At 50.4% G+C, this 20734-nt stretch overlaps 1 protein-coding gene across 3 annotated transcripts in view; it reads right to left on the bottom strand.

The window, feature by feature from the left end:
* Positions 1–20734, bottom strand: part of MIB2 (mindbomb E3 ubiquitin protein ligase 2) — a 104324-nt gene that overhangs the window by 22637 nt on the left and 60953 nt on the right. For all 3 annotated transcript variants that reach the window (XM_015417960.1, XM_015417962.1, XM_015417961.1), the window contains exons 4-7: positions 12547–12653; positions 7430–7624; positions 4242–4384; positions 2163–2270 (exon numbers count right to left, since the gene is read on the bottom strand). In XM_015417960.1, coding sequence (XP_015273446.1) covers positions 2163–2270; positions 4242–4384; positions 7430–7624; positions 12547–12653 — 553 coding nt within the window. The remainder of the gene's footprint in view (positions 1–2162; positions 2271–4241; positions 4385–7429; positions 7625–12546; positions 12654–20734) is intronic.

Raw genomic sequence — 20734 nt, 5'->3', positions numbered from 1 at the left:
ACTGTGCGACTGAACAACAAAAATAGATAGGAACTCTCGGTCTGGGGCAAGGGATGCTCTGAATTCTTGGTGATGGGGGGGGGGGCAACAGTGGGAGGGCTCCTAGTGTCCTGGCCCCACTGATGGACCTCCTGATGGCACCTGGTATTTCCGGCCACTGTGTGATACAGAGTGTTGGACTGGATGGGCCATTGGCCTGATCCAACATTGGCGTCTCTTATGTTCAGGTTTGGCCACCCCTGCCATAAAGCATCAACTTAGGTGTAGGGGGGAAGGGGGAGACAGGAGCCACCCTGGAGATTTCTGTAGGCATCTACAAAACAGTACAGATTTTATGGCCGATGTCCAAAAACCAAGCAAATGTCAACACGTGACTCAAACCTTTTCCGGAAACTAAAAGAGGTGCCCTGGTTAACTGGGTATCAGATTTGTTTTGAAGTCAGACAGCCAGCCAGCCATCAGCTTGATCTCATCAGATCTCAGGGACTTAGAGGGTTGGGATGGGAGACCACCCTGGAAGTCCAGGGTTACGACGACGCAGAGACAGGCAATGGCACACCACCTGTTTCTTCCTTGCCTTGAAAACCCTAGGTAAAGGTTCCCTTGCTCGAAAGCCAGTCGAATCCGACTCTAGGGTTGCGGTGCTCATCTCTGTTTCAAAGCCGAAGAGCCAGCGCTGTCCGAAGACATTTCCGTGGTCATGTGGCCGGCATGACTAAACACCAAGGTGCACGGAACGCTGTTACCTTCCCACCGAAGGGGTACCTATTTATCTACTTGCAATTTCTTGCTTTCGAACTGCTAGGTTGGCAGGAGCTGGAACTAGAGACGGGAGCTCACTCCGTCGTGCGGCACACTCAGGTCTCGAACTGCTGAACTACCGACCTTCCACAGCCTGCAGTTCAGCGTCTTAACCACTTGAGCCACCGCAGCTCCTCTTGAAACCCTACAGGGTCACAATACGTCAACTCCTATCTGACCACACTTTATTCCACCAGTCAACATTGCCCTGACCTAGATCATGGCCCAGGTTAGCCCGATCGCATCAGATCCCAGAAGCTAAGCTGGGTCAGCCCTGGTGGGCACTTGGATGGGAGACCGCCAAGGACGTCCAGGGCTGCACTGAAGACAGGTAATGGCAAACCACCTCTGAATGTCTCTTGCCTTGAAAACCCTTACAGGGTCACCGTCAATACTCCCTCTAAGCTGTGGAGTCTTGTGAGCAAGAATTCTACTTTGTGAGCTACTGGCATTAAAGATGTAAGCGAGCGATTGGGCTGTTGCATCAATTAGTTTGCTCTGGAGCCCTCCTTCCTGAGCTAAGACAAAAATGGGTGAGCCGGAGGCTAAAAGTGAGCCAGAGGCTAAAAAACTGTGGGCTAGCTCACACTAATTCAGCTTAGAGGGAACACTGGTCCCCATAAGGCAGCTGCGACTTGACGGAACTTTCCGCCACCCATGCAGATTTAATTAAGTCCGTGGCCTATAATTGCATGGACAAATATTTCTTTAGCGGCACAAGCACTCTATTGAACATACATTCTTCCTTATGTTCTATGCAAACAAATCCTGATGAACATATTTAAGTTTTCACCAGTGTCTCTCTGAATTTCCACACATTCAACCCAAACTCGTTTTGTCAGATTGTCAGAATGCAAATATGGATGCAGGCAGCCACCAAATTTTGGACATTTCTTGCAATTGTACAAACACACACACTCCACACACAAATCTGGCTTCCCAAAAAGGCCCTTAGAGTCTACCCTATACTGAAGGCCAAGCCTGGACTAAACGTAGGCCTACTGATGTCATAGAGTCAGTTTTGGTGTAGTGGTTAAGTGCGCGGACTCTAATCTGGGAGAACTGGGGTTGATTCCCCACTCCTCCACTTGCAGCTGCTGGATGACCTTGGGCAAGCCATAGTTCCATCAGAGCTGTTCTCTCACAAGCAGTTTCTGTCAAGAGCTCTCTCAGCCTCACCTACCTCACAGGGTGTCTGTTGTGGGGAGGGGAAGGAGATGGTAAGCTGCTCTGAGACTCCTTTGGGTAGTGAAGGGCAGGGTATAAATCTCTCCTCCTCCTCCCATTCCCAGTTTTCCTCCACCTCCCAGGGGGTATTTCAAGTCTCCACACTATCAACAGGCTATACTGGCAGAACCTACCTTGGTCAGAGCTCCTGGATGGAACGTCCAGCGGATATCGCTGTTGAACTGCACCCTTACGTCTCCTCGGTCTGTGATTCTGTGCACGGTTCCTGTTTGGCCGATGAACTTTTAAGGGTGGAGAAGAGGCAGAGGTGGAGAATTGGGGTGGGGGGAGGGGGGGGGGAGAGAGAGAATTGAATACCATCCCACGAAAGCAGAAGTTCCAAGATACTGAATTATGTTAAGGGTGCTGGATGTATCACCACAAGAAGCGGTTAAATACCTGTTAACGGCTGCAATATTTGTCTTGGCTCACTTTTGGAAGACCAAGTATCTTCCAAGTAAACTGGATTGGTTAAGTACAATTTGGGAGACAGCAAAGTTAGTTAAGCTTACTGCTTTGGTTAATAAGAAAGAAATTAAAGGTCGGGAAGCATATTCTATTTCACCATGAGATTATGTACTGAGATGCAAGGCATTGACATTGTTGCAACTGGAATAGGAATTTGTAAATGCTGCATACAGTTTTAATTTGAGGAATTTTAAATATTTTAGATTTTGGTTAATAAGAAAGAAATGAAAGGTCGGGAAGCATATATCTATTTCACCATGAGATTATGTACTGAGATGCAAGGCATTGACATTGTTGCAACTGGAATAGGAATTTGTAAATGCTGCATACAGTTTTAATTTGAGGGATTTTAAATATTTTAGATATTTAATCCTCACTGAATTTAATAACTAAATGTGTATTTAAAGATATTAGTGGTCCAGTTTTATATGGAATTGTGACGGCCAGTGGCCACATACAATAAACTTTATTCTGCTGTTCTATTAGATTCTGCTGTTCTATTAGATTATGTAGAAAGGATTATCTGTGAGTTAAAAAAAAAGGTTTCGTGTGTATTGGTCTGTTCTGAGTTATAGTGGGTAATGAAAGTAGCTCCTGATTCTGGATTTATTATCATGCAAGATATATCATCCAATGCTCCCTGTCTCAGTAGTGGGCCCAGAATGTCTTTCTTTAGAGCTTACCCAGCCCCAAAAGGTTTCTTATTAGGGTTGCCGGCTCCGGGTTGGGAAATCCCTGGGGTTTTGGGGGTGGAGCCTGAGGAGGGCGGGGTTTGGGGAGGGGAGGGGCTTCAATGGGGTGTAATGCTATAGAGTCCGCCATCCAAAGCAGGTGAACTGGTAACTATCGCCTGGGGATCAGTTGTGATCACCAGCAATGTTCCCTCTAAGCCAGAGGTGTCCAACTCATTTGTTACGAGGGCCGGATCTGACATAAATGTCACTTTGTCGGGCTGGGCCACGTGTACCATAAAATGTAATGCCACGTACCGGAGTTATAAACTTTCTAAAGGACACAGGCAAACCCTATTAACGGTATTATTTTTTTACTCAAAACACAAACAGAAGCAATTGATTCCTAGCAGTGAAAGCAATTGATTTACTGAGGGACCCACAAAAGCCCCAATAAATGTATTTAATTATACCCAAGACTAGTTTTTTTCCCAAGGGATACCATAAAAGGGAGAGTATCTTACATTTCCATCCATATCAGTTGCTTGTGGGCCGGATTAAGAGCCCTGGGTGGGCCAGTTCCGGCCCCCGGGACTTTTGTCTGACACCCCTGCAGTCTAAGCTGTGCACGTGAGCTCATTAACACCGGAAGCCCCGCTCAGCAGCAATCTGGAGCCGCACAGGGTCTTGCACTGCCCATTGCCTATTACAGCAGTTATATTCTTAGTTATTTATTTGATTTATACCCCGCTCTCCCCGCTGATACAGGTTCATATTCTGCTCAGGATATGAACTGCTCCGCTCAGTAGGGGGGGAAACAATTAGAGGGAATATAGATCACCAGCCATTACCTGGAGGCTAGCAACCCTATTTACTATTGAAGAACTGTGTACAACACAGCTGTACCAACCCCAGGTTTTGGGGCTTCCTTCCCTGAGAAGACCCCACCTGCTTTCCAATGCCCTGTCAATTCCCCTTTGGGCACAATCCCCACAGCCACCCCAAGGGGCCAGTGACCAGCGGTAGACACCCTTCCTCCTCGCTCCTGTCTCCAAAGCCAGATTCGGTCCACACCTCAGCCATTTTTGGGTTCCAGCCCCCATGTCCTTCTTGCATCTCTCGCAGAATGTCGATGTCCAGGAGGCATTTCACCTTGTCCCCGTGCTGGAACGGGTGCCTCTCCGTACTCTCCTTCTTCTGGAGCTCGGCTGGTTTACCTGGGAAGACATACAGATGAAACACATGAAGCTGGCCTTCTACTGACTCCGACTCTTGGTCCATCAGAGACTGTATCGTCTACTCAGACTGGCAGTGGCTCTCCAGGGTCTCAGGCGGAGGTCTTTCACACCACCTCCTGCCTGGTCCTTTTAACTGGAGACGATGGAAGAAGAGTTGGTTTTTAAACCCCACTTTTCTCTACTTTAAGGAGTCTCAAAGGGCTTACAATCACATTCCCCTCCCCACAACAGGCACCGTGTGAGGCAGGTGGGGCCGAGAGAGTCCTGAGAGAACTGTGACTGGCCCTAGGTCACCCAACTCACTTCGCGTGGAGGAAGAAGACTTGGTTCTTATACCCCAATTTTCTCTACTTTAAGGAGTCTCAAAGGGCTTACAATCACATTCCCCTCCCCACAACAGGCACCTTGTGACGCAGGTGGGGCCGAGAGAGTCCTGAGAGAACTGTGACTGGCCCTAGGTCACCCAACTCACTTCACGTGGAGGAAGAAGACTTGGTTCTTATACCCCAATTTTCTCTACCCGAAGGAGTCTCAAAGCAGCTTACAATCTCCTTTCCTTCCCCTCCCCACAACTGGCATCTTGTGAGGCAGGTGGGGCTGAGTCCTGAGAGAACTGTGACTGGCCCAAGGTCACCCCACAGGCTTTATGTGGAGTGGGCAATCAAACCGGGTTCTCCAGATTAGAGTCTGCTGCTCTTAACACCATGCTGGTGACTGAATGCAAAGCTGCATTCTGCCTGGAAAGCTGAGGCTCATGAACATAAACACGACCCTGCCTTGGACTGAATCAGACTGCTGATCTATCAAGGTCAGTCTTGTGTACTCAGACTGGCCGACTGGCAGTCTTGTCTTCCACACCACCTGCTGCCTGGTCCTTTTAACTGGAGATGCCGGGGATTGAAGCTGGGACCTTCTGCATGCCGAGCAGATGCTCTGCCACTGGGCCACAGCCCCTCCCAAAGACAGCGAACACCACCCAAAACAAACGGACACATTTTATAACAGCTTGCCTGCCCCTTGCACCCAGATCTGTCTGTCTGTGTTCTTTTCATAAGCAGGCCAGTGGTCGGAGGCACGCACGAATGCACATGGAGCTGTCTTATACTGAATCAGACCCTCGGTCCATCAAGTCCGTATCGGCCAGTTTGGTGTAGTGGTTAAGTGTACGGACTCTAATCTGGGAGAACCGGGTTTGATTCCCCACTCCTCCACTTGCACCTGGCTGGATGACCTTGGGCAAGCCATAGTTCTGGCACAGCTGTTCTGGGAAAAGAGCAGTTTCTGTCAGAGCTCTCTCAGCCCCGCCTATCTCACAGGGTGTCTGTTGTGGGGAGGGGGAGGGAAAGGAGTTTGTAAGCCACTCTGAGACTCCCTTGGGTAGTGAAGGACGGGGTATAAATCCAGTCTCTTCTTCTTCTTCTACTCTGCCTGGCAACGCTTCTTCAGGGTCTCAGGCAGAGGTCTTTCCCATCACCTATTGCCTGGTCCTTTTAACTGGACATGCTGGGGATTGAACCTGGGACCTTCTGCATGCCGAGCAGATGCTCTGCCACAGAGGCACGGGGAGAGGAGCTCCCGTCCCAGATCAAGGATGCAAACGGGACAACACCAAATGGTACTTGTACAAATGACGTAAGACGCAGACTCAAGCTCTCCCCTACTAACTGTACTGAGCCGAAGAACGCCCTCGGTTTCAGTTCTGCCTGCCCCGCAGTTCCTAAATTCACCATTTCCCATGATTCTGATAGTTTCAGGTTGATAGCCATGTTAAAGTCTGTGTTAGGAGAGCAAGAGTCAAGTCTGGGAGCATCTTAAAGACCAGCAAGGTTTCCAGGGTATGCGTTTTTGAGAGGCAAAGCTCCCTTCATCAGATTCAGATAACTCCTCTTCTTTTCGGACAGAAGATTAAACCTCTGATGGGCAAGCTACACATGACACTGGGGATCAATGATCAGACCTGTAGCTGTGTAAAGGTAAAGGTTCCCTTGCTCGAAAGCCAGTCAAGTCCGACTCTAGGGTTGCGGTGCTCATCTCCGTTTCAAAGCCGAAGAGCCAGCGCTGTCCGAAGACGTTTCTGTGGTCATGTGGCCGGCATGACTAAGCACCAAGGCGCACGGAACGCTGTGACCTTCCCACCGAAGTGGTACCTATTTATCTACTTGCAATTTCTTGCTTTCGAACTGCTAGGTTGGCAGGAGCTGGAACTAGAGGCGGGAGCTCACTCCATCATGCGGCACACTCGGGTCTCGAACTGCTGAACTACCGACCTTCCACAGCCTGCAGTTCAGCGTCTTAACCACTTGAGCCACCGCAGCTGTGTAACCGTAATGCAAAAATGAACAGGCTTGTACGTGTGTGTGTGTGTGTGTGTGTCCCTCGGAGAGGGAAGAGTTGTTTCTCCTTTGGATGTGACCCCCTGGGCTGCTTTTAGCTCTGGTAGGAATAAGACGGCAGGCACAGTAGAGGGACCTGTATATTATTTTCCAGCTGGGAAAAAGCAGAGCAATTTTGGAGGTGATTTTTCATCAGTTGGGGGAAAGAGATACCCCCTCCCACCCGTCCAGCATTCTGGCCTCAATCCATACCCCCTCCTCCTTCCAAGGCTACCTTGGGTGGGTGGGTGGGGAGACTGGATTTATACACCATCCTTCACTACCAGAAGGAGTCTCAGAGTGGCTTACAATCTCCTTTCCCTTCCCCTCCCTGCAACAAACACCCTATGAGGTAGGTGGGGCTGAGAGAGCTCTTTTGAGAACTGCTCCCGAGAGAACAGCACTGAGAGAACTTGTAACTGACCCACGGTCACACCAGCAGCTGCATGTGGAGGAGTGAGGAATCAAACCCGGTTCTCCCAGATTAGAGTCCGCGCTCCTAACCACTATACCAAACCATTAAATGCCATGTCTGGGCATTTGGTCACTGTTCCTTAACATCATTCCTACTTTGGCCATTAAAGACGAGCAGTCAACACACTATCTACATGCAAGATATATTCCACGAACCCCAAGGATCAAGAGGCCCCACCTAATCGAGGAAGATGCTCCTTATAGTAAAAACCTCCAGACGCTTCCACGATGCACTTCAGATCCACCTTTCCTTTGTGCCCGACTCGGTACACGTTCGTGGTGCCGTCCGCCCAGGTGACGCTGGCCACACTTCGCCCCGTCTCCACGTCCCAGCCACGGATGTCGATGACTCGTCCGGTTTTCCCTTCGCCCCCTGGACACAAAGTGGGGGGGGGGGGAACCAGAAAAAGATAAACTGAAAATACGCATTCGTCAACACAGACGGGAAAGGTAGGCCCCAGGTCACCCGGTGATCTTCGGAACTGGAACCTGGGCCTGTGCAAAACCCATGCAGGGGGACTTTTGTACATAGGTAACAGGGTTGGGCTGTAAAGACATGGTTCAGAAAAATGCTTTCACAAAAGGACTGCCCCAACGGTCCCGGCCGCCGCCACCGGCCTTGCAGCTCCACTGCCAAGCCCCATGAGGGGCCCGGCAGTGGACCTGCAAGGCCGGCGGGAGTGCAAGGAAGCCCCGCGAAGGCCCTCCCTGGCCCCAGGCAGGCAGGGGTGGGGAGAGGCAGGGAGGAAGCAACTTACCCTCCCTCTTCTCCTGGCTGAATGAGGGCCGGAAGCGGGTCGGCCGGAAGCAGGGGGCGGGGCTTCGTCATGTTCCCCGCCCCCCGTACCTCACCCGGGGGAACTGTGATCCCCCGCGTTCCCCCCCGAAATGACCTCTGTGTACCACACTGCTGTGTATCATACATATTTCTCTGTAGATGTTCATTATGACCCTACTCTGTTAACTTCTGGCCCTGACCTGAGCCCAGGCTAGCAAGAACTTGCCAGATCTCAGAAGCTAAGCAGGGTCGGCTCCGGTTAGTACTTGGATGGGAGACCACCCAGGAATTCCATAGTAGCTAAGTGGAGTCAGGCAATGGCAAACCACCTCTGTTAGTCTCTTGCCTTGAAAACCGTACAGGGTAACCATAATTTGGGTGCAACTTGATTGGGGGGGGGGAGTAATTTCTGCATCATTTAAGGTGTTCATGTTAACGCTTATGCTCTGTTTCAGAATTTCCGCAATCCAAACCCCACCGGTCTGTTCACCGGAGGTCCCGCCCTCTTCACTGGACTGATTGACATTGGGTAACGTATAAAGAAATTAACCTGGGGCTCCTGCACTCTAACCACTGCACTGCACTACAAGTGTTCAGTACGTTCATTTCTTCTTACAGTGATCCTTCTCAGCTGAGTTAGCATGAGCTAGCTCACAGTTCTTTAGCCTTCAGCTCACACGTTTTTGTCTTCGCTCAGGAAGGATGGCTCCAGGGCAAACTAATGCATGCAGTAGCCAAATTGCTTGCTCACAACTTTTATGCCAGTAGCTCACAAAATAGAATTCCTGCCCACAAGACTCCACGGCTTAGAGGGAGCCTTGCTTGAGGCGTTCCTTTTTCTTTAATGGCTGCTGCTCCTTCCGTTTTCCCTTATTGCAGGTGGCTTGCACTGGAACGTTATTAGCAGCTTCAGCCTCGGAAGTGCTTTGCAATAGAAGCAGGCAGGGACCTCACTCAGTCTAACGTTTGCCAAAAAGGCCGCACAAATGTTCGCCTGCTTGGCCGTTTGTTGCCTTGCAGCATTTAGAGATTATGGAGACTTTCTGAGTGAGGTCCCTGCCTGTACACTTTTTATTATGGCGACTGGACTTGAAAAAGCTCTCGCTTCGAAACTGGTTCCTATTGTCTGATGAGGATTTACTGCCTTTCAATAAGAGGACCGTCTGTCTCCTTGAACTCCTGACGGGAAGCCTTCAGATTTACTGCGGATTTATGTACTTTCACAGACATTTTGTCATCTTTTAAGAAGATTGTTTTCTTTGAGTCCATGGCTTTAAGGGGACTTTTGCCTGAACATACTTGTGCTTCAAATCAACATTGTGATACAGTATACATTTAGCAATTGTTTATAATTTATCGCTGTTTCTTCTGTTTGGTTACGGCTTTGGTTTTCTGTTGCTGTCTTGTAGAATCATAGAGTTGGAAGGGACCGCCGGGGTCATCTAGTCCAACCCCCTGCACAATGCAGGGAATTCACAAATACCTCCCCCACACACCCCCAGTGACCGCTGTTCCACGCCCAGAAGATGACAAAAAAACCTCCAGGATCTCCAGCCAAATTGGCCTGGAGAAAAATTGTTTCCCGACCCCAAAGTGGTGATCAGCATTTCCCTGGGTGTGTAAGGAAGGGCCACAAGAACTAAGCCCTGAGGCAACCCTTCCTGCCCTCCTGTCTTGTGATCTGCCTATGTTTACAGAATCAGCCATTGCTGTCAGATGGCCATCTAGCCAGCAGTGCTGATTCTGTGAACTTAGGCCAATCATGAGAAGGGAGCAATGTTCCCTCTAAGCTGTGGAGTCTCGTGAGCAAAAATTCTACTTTGTGAGCTATGGGCATTAAAGTTGTGAGCGAGAAATTTGGCTCCTGCATCAATTAGTTGGCTCTGGAGCCATCCTTCCTGAGCGAAGACAAAAATCTGTGAGCTGGAGGCTAAAAAACTGAGCTAGCTCACACTCACTCAGCTTAGCGGGAACACTGGAAGGGAGGGTAGGGAGGGTTGCATCAGGGCTTAGTTCTCGTGGCCCTTTCTTGTCCGTGACTTCGCCTTTTGTTTTGTTTTTGGAAGTTCTTTGATCAGAAAGAGGGGATAGAAAAACTGCTTCGGAGGAAGCAAATAGAGCAAGTGGGGAAAGAATCGGCAGGAAACTGAGAGACGTCTTCGCTCCGGCAAGCTGCCGCCCTCTCACAAATGATTAATGCTGCAAGAAAGACGATAGAATAGAGACGATTTGCAGGGGGTAAGTAAAGCTAAAGTGAAGAGATTCTGAATGTGGACACCTGGATGGGGAGCAGATGTTTGTGTGGAGGCACGAGGTGTTCTGGTTAGAATCTACTATGGAAGGGTGGGGATGAATCTTTTGCTCTCTTGTAGCAGATGGCACCATCAAGTCACAGTAGAGTTGCCAGCCTCCAGATCTCCTGCTTTTACAACTGGTCTCCAGCTGACAGAGATAAGCTCCCCTGGAGAAAATGGCTGCTTTGAAGGGTGGACTCTATGAGGTCCATCAGTGGCAGAGGTCCATCAGTGGCTATTAGCCACAAGGTATAGCTAGGGGCTCTGGGGCAAGTGATGCTCTGTCTTCTTGGTGCTGGGGGGGGGGTCAACAGTGGGAGGGCTTCTAATGTCCTGGCCCCACTGCTGGACCTCCTAATGGCACTGGTATTTCTGGCCACTGTGTGACACAGAGTGTTGGACTGGATGGGCCTTTGGCCTGATCCAACATTGGCGTCTCTTATGACATTGTCAGGGCCGGCTCACTCACTAGGCGAACTAGGCGATCGCCAAGAGCGGGACGGCCCTTAGGGGGCACCAAACTGCACCCGGTCCCGTACTCTGGGAGTTTCTTGATTATTTGTGTTTTTCGTTCTTCCTAAAATGCATTTATTTTTGAAAATTGGTGTTTTGGAAGGTGGGGGGGCGGGGGGGGGGGGGGGGGCAGAAGGGATCCTCGCCTAGGGTGCAAAATAAGCTGGAGCCGGCCCTGGACATTGTACCCTGCTGAGGCCCCTCCCCTCCCCAAACCCCGCCCTCTCCTGGATCCACCCCCCCAAAATCTCCAGGTATCTTCCAACCCAGACCTGGCAACCCTCAGTTGCAGCCAAGATCAGGTTTTCAAGGCAAGAGATGTTCAGCGCTGCTTTGTCACCATCTGCCTCTGTCTAGTGACCCTGGACTTCCTTGGTGGCCTCCCACTCAAGTACCAACCCGGGCCGACCCTGCTTATCTTCCCAGATCAGGAACTCACTGCCACAGGATGTGGTCATGACCACCCGCTTGGAAGGTTTTAAAGGGGGAAATGAACAACTTCATGGAGGCCAGGGCCATCGATGGCTAGTCGTCACAACGGCTAGTAGTCATGATGGATATTTACTCCCTCCAGTTCCAGAGGCTGTATGCCTCTTTATATTAGTTCCCGGGGAGCACAGGCGAGAGGATGTTGTGGCAGTCATCCTGCTTGTGGGCTGGTCGGCCGCTGTGTGAACAGAAGGCTGGACGAGTTGGGTCCCCGCTCTGATCCAGCAGGGCTCTTCCTACGTTCTCCAGCAGACAAAGCAGGCGCTCGACTCCTGAACGATGTCCATTTTCAATAGATCGTTAACTCGCTTTGTTTATTTCAGTCGCACTGAACATTGCAAGCGGATACCAAGTTACACCATCTGTCTACAGTCTACAATCTTCCCACGGTTTTCCCCTTACAATCGCTCTGGCTGCTTCACCCATACCTAGTAAAGGTAAAGGTTCCCTTGCTCGAAAGCCAGTCGAATCCGACTCTAGGGTCGCGGTGCTCATCTCCGTTTCAAAGCCGAAGAACCAGTGCTGTCCAAAGACGTTTCCGTGGTCATGTGGCCGGCATGACTAAACACAGAGGCGCACGGAACGCTGTGACCTTCCCACCGAAGTGGTACCTATTTATCTACTTGCAATTTCTTGCTTTCGAACTGCTAGGTTGGCAGGAGCTGGAACTAGAGACGGGAGCTCACTCCGTCATGCGGCACACTCGGGTCTCGAACTGCTGAACTACTGACCTTCCACAGCCTGCAGTTCAGCATCTTAACCACTTGAGCCACCGCAGCTCCAATACCTACGAGTCCCCAAACACACATCTGCCGTGTCACATGGGGAGAGGCAGGTGTGAAAGCATGGAGTGGTGGGGATTGGAGACGAAAGCTGCGGGTGGGGAGAGAATGAAGCTCACGCATGCTGGGACACGGGTCTGTAGATGAGAGCGGGGCCCGTGCTTGGCCATCCAAGCTGAAGACGGCAAGGAAGTCATAAGGGCAAGTGTTCCGTGCGCCTTGGTGTTGAGTCATTCCGGCCACATGACCACGGAAACGTCTTCGGAAAGCGCTGGCTCTTCGGCTTGGAAACGGAGACGAGCGCCGCAACCCTAGAGTCGGACTCGACTGGCTTTCGAGCAAGGGAACCTTTTCCTTTTACCTTGGAAAAGTGCTGAAGTTCTCTAGTCCCCTACAATGCCGCTGCCCCCCCCCCCCAAGGAAAGAAAAATCTCCTTACCATCCTGGTTACCCCATTCCCAGTCGGGGCCCCGGACCACTTTAGCTCCTTGGAAAGTCCCCTTTAAGGTGATGCGAGGCAAATTCTGCCGTGGAATCACAGTGACTCTGCAAGGGAACGGGAGAGCCGCAGGGGGGAAAAAAGACAGACTGTTAATTCAACTGCTCATGCTAACTCTTTGACCACAGAGCCCAAGCTCTACAATGCTGCTCAGAACACACACACACACACACACACACAATTCTCATTTCAGTTCAAATACTACGTTTCCTAATACCCCCTCTAATTTGGCAGCCTTCTCTCGTTTAGTAGCTGTGTGCAGACATGGGCACCAGGATCCTTGGGGCAAACAGCCCACGTTCCCAGAAATCTGGCACTGGCTCCGACGAACATCGAATCGGGAACGCCAGCAATGAAAACGTGAAAGGCAAGAAGAACAACGGGAGACTCACAGCGACAAGGTACAAGAAAGAAATGGGAAAGGGCACATCCATACCTCCTTATTTACTCCCAAGTTTAGAACTCTGGATTTGTAGGGGAAACGCAAACCGCAGAGCTAGTTTGGGTGCCCCAGAAAACTGTGGCGTGTGCTGCTTCTCTGGGCCCCAAAACCATTAATTAGGTATCAAGAAGTATATGATTAACCGGCTAGTATTTCTTTAATTGAGCGACAGCCCCATTTCCCCATGCGTTCAGCTGAAGGCTGATTACAGAGGAATCCCACGGTAGAGAAAGCAAGAGATGTACACGGATGTGCAACCCAACACATTGTCTTCCAGGCTGATGCAATTCTGCACACATCATCCCAGGATGCACCTTTTCTTCTCTCCCCAGATCTACCCCCCCCCCGCAAACAGGTACCACACCCCATCTGTGATTCTCCCCCCCAGTTCTGAAGTGGTTAAGATGCTGAACTGCAGACTGGACGGTCGGTAGTTCAGCAGTTCGAGACCTGAGTGCCGCATGACGGAGTGAGCTCCCGTCTCTGGCCCCAGCTCCTGCCAACCTAGCAGTTCAAAAGCAAGAAATTGTAAGTAGATAAAAAGGTACCGCTTCGGTGGGAAGGTAGCAGCGTTCCGTAAACCTCGGCATCTAGGCATGCCAGCCACATGACCATGGAGAAGTCTCTGGACAGCGCTGGCTCTTCGGCTTGGAAACAGAGATGAGCACCACATCCTTAGAGTCGGATTCGACTGGCTTTCAAGCAAAGGAAACCTTTACCTAGCTGATGAAACTTCTATTCTGAAAAGGCCATATTCTTAAAAACAACTGTAAGTGATACAATCACACCCGTTTGCTAATGAGTTACTTCAATTCCGGCGGGTACTTCTTAAAAAATAAAACAGAGGCACAAAACTTTAACCCCCTCCACACACTGAGAATTAAATGGCAAGCCCTTTTACAGACAAGTCAAGCAAACGGCCACAAGTTATCATCGCCCTTGATTGATGCTCTGGTGGAGTCATGGCGGGAAATTATAGATACGTGATAGTGAATGAAAGCTCGGACATCTGGTTGAAGCAACGCCAAGTGCCCATGAGGCTTGAACAAGTCCTCCTGCAGTAGGTTTCTGGCGTTTCCCCCTTGTCTGCTGGGTCCCCAAATAAAAATCATATTTTATTTGGGAGAGCCCCCTAGTCTTCCGACCAATGTTCCCTCTAAACTGTGGAGTTTTGTGAGCAAAAATTCTACTTCGTGCACTGCCGGCATTAAAGTTGTGAGCGAGCGATTTGGCTACTGCATAAATTAGTTTGCTCTGGAGCCCTCCTTCCTGATCTAAGACAAAAAGGTGTGAGCTAGAGGCTAAAAAACTGTGAGCTAGCTCACACTAACTCAGCTTAGAGGGAACACTGCTTCCGACCCGGAGAAACCCAGAGGTCCTCCCCTACATTTATCACAATGCTTAAATGAGTTTCCATATTCTCATTGTGACATTTGCTTGTGGGTCACTGGGGCATGGTGTCAGCGGCTTTGACTGGATGGGAAAGGAACCCATCAAACTCCACGGATCTTATTCAGCCCACCTCTAATACCCAATGACAACTGGCAATGCCCCGTGACGAAAGGCTGAAGAATCTGGGACTTCTCACTTTAGAAATGAGATGACTAAGGAGGAACATGATAGAGGTTTATAAGATTATGCATGAGGTGGAGAGAGCTGACAAAGAGAACTTTTTCTCCCTCTCCCAAAAGACTAGAACTTGAGGGCATCCAATGAAGCTGATGGGCAGTAGGCTCAGGGTGAACAAAAGGAAATACCACTTGACACAGAGAGTGATTAAAGTGTGGAATTCGCTGCCAGAGGATGGCGTGATGGCCACAGGGATAAACAGCTTTAAAAGGGGACTAGACAGATTCATGGAGGATAAGTCGATCAATGGCTACTAGCCATGGTGACTGACGGGAACCTCCACATTCAGAGGCACTAATCCTCTGAGTCCCAGAACCAGGAGTCAGCATTGGGTCTCAGCCTCTATTCCCTGTGGTTGGACCTCCAGAGGAACTGTTTGGCCACTGTGAGAGACGGGATGCTGGACTAGACGGACCACTGGTCTGACCCAGCAGGGCTCTTCTTACGTTCTTAGATAAACCTTTTACACAGCCTAGGACCTGGTGTCCTACCAGCCTAAAGCACACCAAAATAGACCTTTGTACTTCAGAGGATTGACTTCGTATCATTCTGTGCCCGGTGACGTGCTTCGAAAACAGGGGACAGCTTTATTTGCACACACGAAAGCTAATCAGGGGGCTTTTCTTTATCCCGATGGTAATGTGATAGGGGGCTGAGGAACAGTGGTGCTATATTTATTTTAAAGCAGCGCTCGGGAATAAGGCACCGGACCTCACGTCAAAGCGAGTGACCGATACGCGACTTCTTCTTCCAGGACAGAGAAGGTGCTAAAGTCAAAATCCTCCAAGTCCTTGTTCTGTGTCAAAGAAAGGCTTAGTTATGCATTCTGCAAAAATGATATAAATGGGCATTATTTCTGCGAGTCACGGGGAAGGGGGGGAGCCCCGCCTCCCTGTCTCTAGACTAGAGTCGCCAACCTCCAGGTGGCACCTGGAGATCTCCTACTATTACAATTTATCTCTGGACAACCGAGGTCGGTCCCCTCGGAGAAAATGACTGCTTTGGAGGGTGGACATGACGGTGTTTATACCCAGCTGAGGTTCCCTCTCCTTCCCAAACCCCGCCTGCCCCAGGCTCCACCTCCAAAATCCAAAAAGTTATTTCCCAACCCAGAGCTGGCAACCCTACACCCCAGACCATCAAAAATGTCATGCCATCTGCCAGCCTCTTCTCCGGCTTTGGAGTTTCCCACCAGGCATCATCTGTCCACTATTGAGCACGTCTCTGTGATCATGAGGACAAGAAACCTGGTGCTTTTTAAAAAAAGGCCCCATACAGCCGTCATTGGTATGAAAGGACCTACTGCTGATGGAGAGAGGGGAACCCAGGCTAAGAGAGTGTGGATTGTGGAATGCGACCATGGAACTCTGTGGCTGAGGCAAGATTTGAACCAGGGACTTCCTGATCTGAAGCGTGGACTCTAATCTGGGAGAACCGGGTTTGATTCCCCATTCCTCCGCAAGCAGCTGCTGGAGTGACCTTGGGTCGGTTACAAGTTCATTCAGAGCTGTTCTCTCAGGAGCAGTTCTCAAGAGAGCTCCTCTCGGTCCCACCTACCTCACAGGGTATCTGTTGTGGGGAAGAGAAGGGAAAGAAGATTGTAAGCCGCTCTGAGACTCCTTCGGGTAGTGAAGGGTGGGGTATAAATCTAATCTCTTCTTCTTCTAAAAGACAACATGACCATGATCTAGCCAAAGTTAAACACTTTTCCACCCTAGTGATTGCAGCTGGTTAACCATTAAATTAACTGTGCTGCAACGTACTGGGAATGCGAGATCCAATGAAGAAAGCTGGCAACCTTTAGTTAGAAATTTAAATTTAGTAATAAAGCATAAAACAGTGCAGTCTGTTAGTTAGAAATGGATGTCCATCTGCTGACTGTCAAACTGCATATTGTTTTGTACAATTGTCATTTATGTAAAGATATTACAATGGACTGGGCATGATTTTCAAAGATTAAGAGAGAGTTGGAGAAGTCACTAGAACCTGCAGCAATGGCGAAACTTACTTCACTGATTAGAGAAAAGACAATTAGTTCGTTTATTGCCGATTGGAAACTGCTCACAGACTTTTTGCATGAAACTGACAATAATGACTGGATGATCTGTGGATCTGGTGAATACATAATATAGATAATAGAAAAAAGGGGAGTCTATCATTGTAAACACAGAGCAAGAGACAATTTTGTAATCAGACATTTGTGGCGGAGAAAATCGGAAGCCCCCTTTTATTATATATATGTATTTTTTTTCTTTCTTTGTTTTGGCTATTTCTTGTTATTTGCTTTATCTTTCAATAAAAAAAACTTTACATTTTTTTTAAAAAGACAGTCGGGAATGAGGTAGCCCCAGCTAACGCCATGCCCTGAAATGAGCCGGGCATGACAGCGCTCAATTTTGGTTGAATTGCTCCCCCTCGCTGATCCCTCTGAACTTTCAGCACAACTATCCCTGCCCCCTCTCTTAAAAATACACTTTCCAAGCCTCCTGACCTACCAACGTCATGTGCAACCAAACAAGCTGTGGACATCTGTGGAGATTTCCTTTCACCCTGTTTGGGAGCGTCCCAACTGAGGCTTAGCAGGTTCATGTCCGTTGGCATCTTTATTGAGACACGCACATCCAGTTGGGAGGATTACCTTTGACAGAGTATCTGCTCTGTCAACACCCTCGGATGGGGACACAACACACAGGGCTGGATGGATGGACAGAAAGATCCGATTTGGTGCAAGGCAGCTTCAAGGTTGTTCACCTGCGTCTTACTGCCAGGGGTCATTTTCTGCAAGAGCGCCCAGGAGCAGAGCTCCGGCAGTAAAGAGCCCAGGGGGCGGGCACATGCAACAAGCCCCACCCCCTGCTCCCAGCAGCCCTCAGTCAGAACAAGAAGCAGCCAGGTAAGTTGCAGCGCCCCACCGGCCCAAAACAGTCCAGTGCCACCTTTAAGACCAAGTTTTATTCAGGTACAAGTTCTCCCTCCTGGACAGATCTGCACATCCCCCCCCCCATAGTTAGCAATCCAAAACAGCCCAGTGGAGCCTGTGTGGTGGGTGTTGCCTTCTGACACACTTCCGGTGATGTCAGGGGGTGTGACATATGCAAATAAGTTATGCTAATGAGTTATGCTAATGAGCTCCTGCACCTCTTTTTCTACAAAATGACCCCTGCTTACTACTGCTGTCATTTTTTATGAGAGGCGTTGCTTCCACTGGTGCAGGGATAGATTTCTTTGACCAGTGGGGGACAAAGCCGAGTTGGGAAGCACCTAAAACTTTACCGCTTCGTGCTTTTAATCACAGTGGGAAGTGTGGAGGGCACAACATGGGCCACGGGCCCTGTTTCAAGCTGCTTTCCGTACTGAAAACTGTAGCAACCGCCCTCTCACTTTGATTGGCACCCAAGGCAAGATCAAGAGTTCTGTCTCCTGTGCTGAATGTTAAATTGCCGTCTCCTAGGGGCAGGGAAATGGGGCCACGGTGGCTCAGAGGATAAGATGCTGAGCTGCAGACCGGAAGGTCGGTAGCTCGGCGGTTCGAGACCCGAGTGCCGCGTGACGGAGTGAGCACCCGTCTCTGGCCCCAGCTCCTGCCAACCTAGCATTTCGAAAGCCAGAAATTGCAAGTAGATAAATAGGTGGGAAAGTAACAGCGTTCCGTGCGCCTCGGTGTCTAGTATGCTGGCCACATGACTATAGAGAAGTCTTCGGACAGCGCTGGCTCTTCGGCTTGGAAACGGAGATGAGCCCCACCCCCTAGAGTCAGATTTGACTGGCTTTTGAGCAAGGGAAACCTTTACCTTTACCATACGTGCAGGGAAGCTTCGTGTACCATGTCGTAGGCCATCCAATTTGATAGTGCGGGACTCAATCATTGTATAAGAGAGGAATCCCTGACCTTTTGAGCCTGTGGGCACCTTTGGAATTCTGACACAGTACAGTGGGCGCAGCCACAAAATGGCGGCCATAAAACAGCTGCCACAGCTTCCCTTCAGTCCCACTGTGAAGATTCTTGTGCTGTGGTGGCAGCGGCTGCCAGAGTAACATTATCTTAAAAGACTGCACAACCAATCAAATCTCTGACGGCCAAATCAGAAACCTTCCTGGACACAAGCCCTAGCTGGCGCACCCGGTTTCCTACAAACACTCAGCCGGCACCAGGAAAGTAATTAGGCTTAAGAAAAAGGTTTGTAATGCAGACACAAAATTAAAGGCTTTCCCATGCGTGCTGAATTCAGGGTTGGCAGTTCTGGGTTGGGAAATACCTGGAGATTTTGGAGGCGGAGCCTGGGGAGGAGGGGGGTTGGGGAGGGGAGGCTCCCCAGCAGGGTACCATGCCACAGAGTCCGCTCTCCAAAGCAGCCATTTTCTCCAGGGGAACTGATCTCGGTTGTCGGGAGATCAACTGCAGTAGCGTGTGATCTCCAGGTGCCACCTGGAGGTTGGCAACACTACTTGGGTTCCTTTATTTTGTCATCGCTCTCTGGCTCTAAACAGGCCTCTCTTTACCGGGGATAGTCCCCGTTTTCAGTCCCAGGCAAACCAGTGATCCTGTTTCTTAGAAGAGGCAGAAGAAAAGAGTGGATTTATACCCCACCGTTCAGTACCCGAAGGAGTCTCGGAGCAGCTTACCGTCTCCTTTCCCTTCCTCTCCCCACAACAGGCACCCTGGGAGGTAGGTGGGGCTGAGAGAGCTCTCTCGAGGACTGCCCTTGAGAGAACAGCTCTGAGAGAGCTTGTGACTCACCCAGGGTCACACCAGCAGCTGCACATGGAGGGACGGGGAATCAAACATTTGGAGCAGAGGTCCATCAGTGGCTATTAGCCACAAGGTATAGATAGGAACTCTCAGTCTGGGGCAAGGGACGCTCTGTAATCTTGGTGCTTGGGGGTGGGGGCAACAGTGGGAGGGCTCCTAGTGTCCTGGCCCCACTGCTGGACCTCCTGATGGCACCTGGTATTTCTGGCCACTGTGTGACACAGTGTGGGACTGGATGGGCCACTGGCCTGATCCAACATGGTCTTCTCTGATGTTCTTAAACCCGGTTCCCCCAGATTAGAGTCCACGCTCCGAACCGCTACACCAAACTGCCACCCGTCCACCGTCTCTACCTCAACAGATTTCAGCTGTTTAATTAATCCCGAGCGCAACATTTTGGGTTGTTTTTACATTCTACACACCCCCTCACCAACCAATATTTTCTTCTGTGGCTCCACAGGGTCCCTGCGAACAGATCACGAGCAGAGAGAAGAACCCGGAGGCCAGAGTCGGAGCTCCGGGCCTGCCGTTTCCCGGCATCAACGTGTTCTGGAGGGCCCACGTCATTCGTGTGGAACAATTCCCGCCCTCGGCCAGCCAAAGGCCCCTCTACAAAATTTAATAGCGCCGGAATCTCAGGGTCAGCACAGACCTGAGAATGGATATCTTAATTAAAATTGTTATTAAAGGCTGCACGGCGGTGATTAAACGCATCCCTCCGGGGCACTTCTGCCACACTCTTAATAGCCCCGGTCGGTCTCCAGTATTTGGAAGCAAAACAACTCCAATTAGATTAAAATCCAGGAGGGCCCGGGCTCACGGCCTCGCCTCGTGCATCAGCCTGCCACGCAGAGTTCAAGCCAAGGTTATGTGCTTGCACTGGGGCCCGGAACTGAGAAGCCCACTCACATCTCCGTCCCAGGAATGTCTGCACTGGGACTCGGCTTGGAATCGGTCTCTTTCAGCAGAACGGGGGCCGGAGTGGATCTTGAACCCGGGACCGAAGAGATGTCAGGCAAGGGGTGCAAACTCGTGCACCGCCAGGACACTACGACCCGGCTCCCGGCTGGGAAATTCCTGGAGACCGGGTGATGGCAGTTGTTGAGGAGGGTCGTCAGTGGGGTACGATGCCACGGAGTCCACCCTTCATAGGGTTGCCAAGTCTACTTACCTTGGCGGCGGGGGAGCCTCGCTGGGCTCCAGGAGCTCTCCGGCGATGCGTGCGCGCCGCCAGCACGTCACAGGAAGTGACGCACTACGTTGCTCATGTTGGGGGCGTGGCCCCGATCGTCGGGGGAGTTTCCCCT

The sequence above is a fragment of the Gekko japonicus genome, unplaced genomic scaffold (assembly GCF_001447785.1).
Source record: "Gekko japonicus isolate JY-2015 unplaced genomic scaffold, Gekko_japonicus_V1.1 scaffold893, whole genome shotgun sequence".
NCBI lineage: Eukaryota > Metazoa > Chordata > Lepidosauria > Squamata > Gekkonidae > Gekko > Gekko japonicus.
The sequence above is the reverse complement of the archived record's forward strand: the minus strand, read 5'-3'. Positions and strand labels throughout refer to the sequence as shown.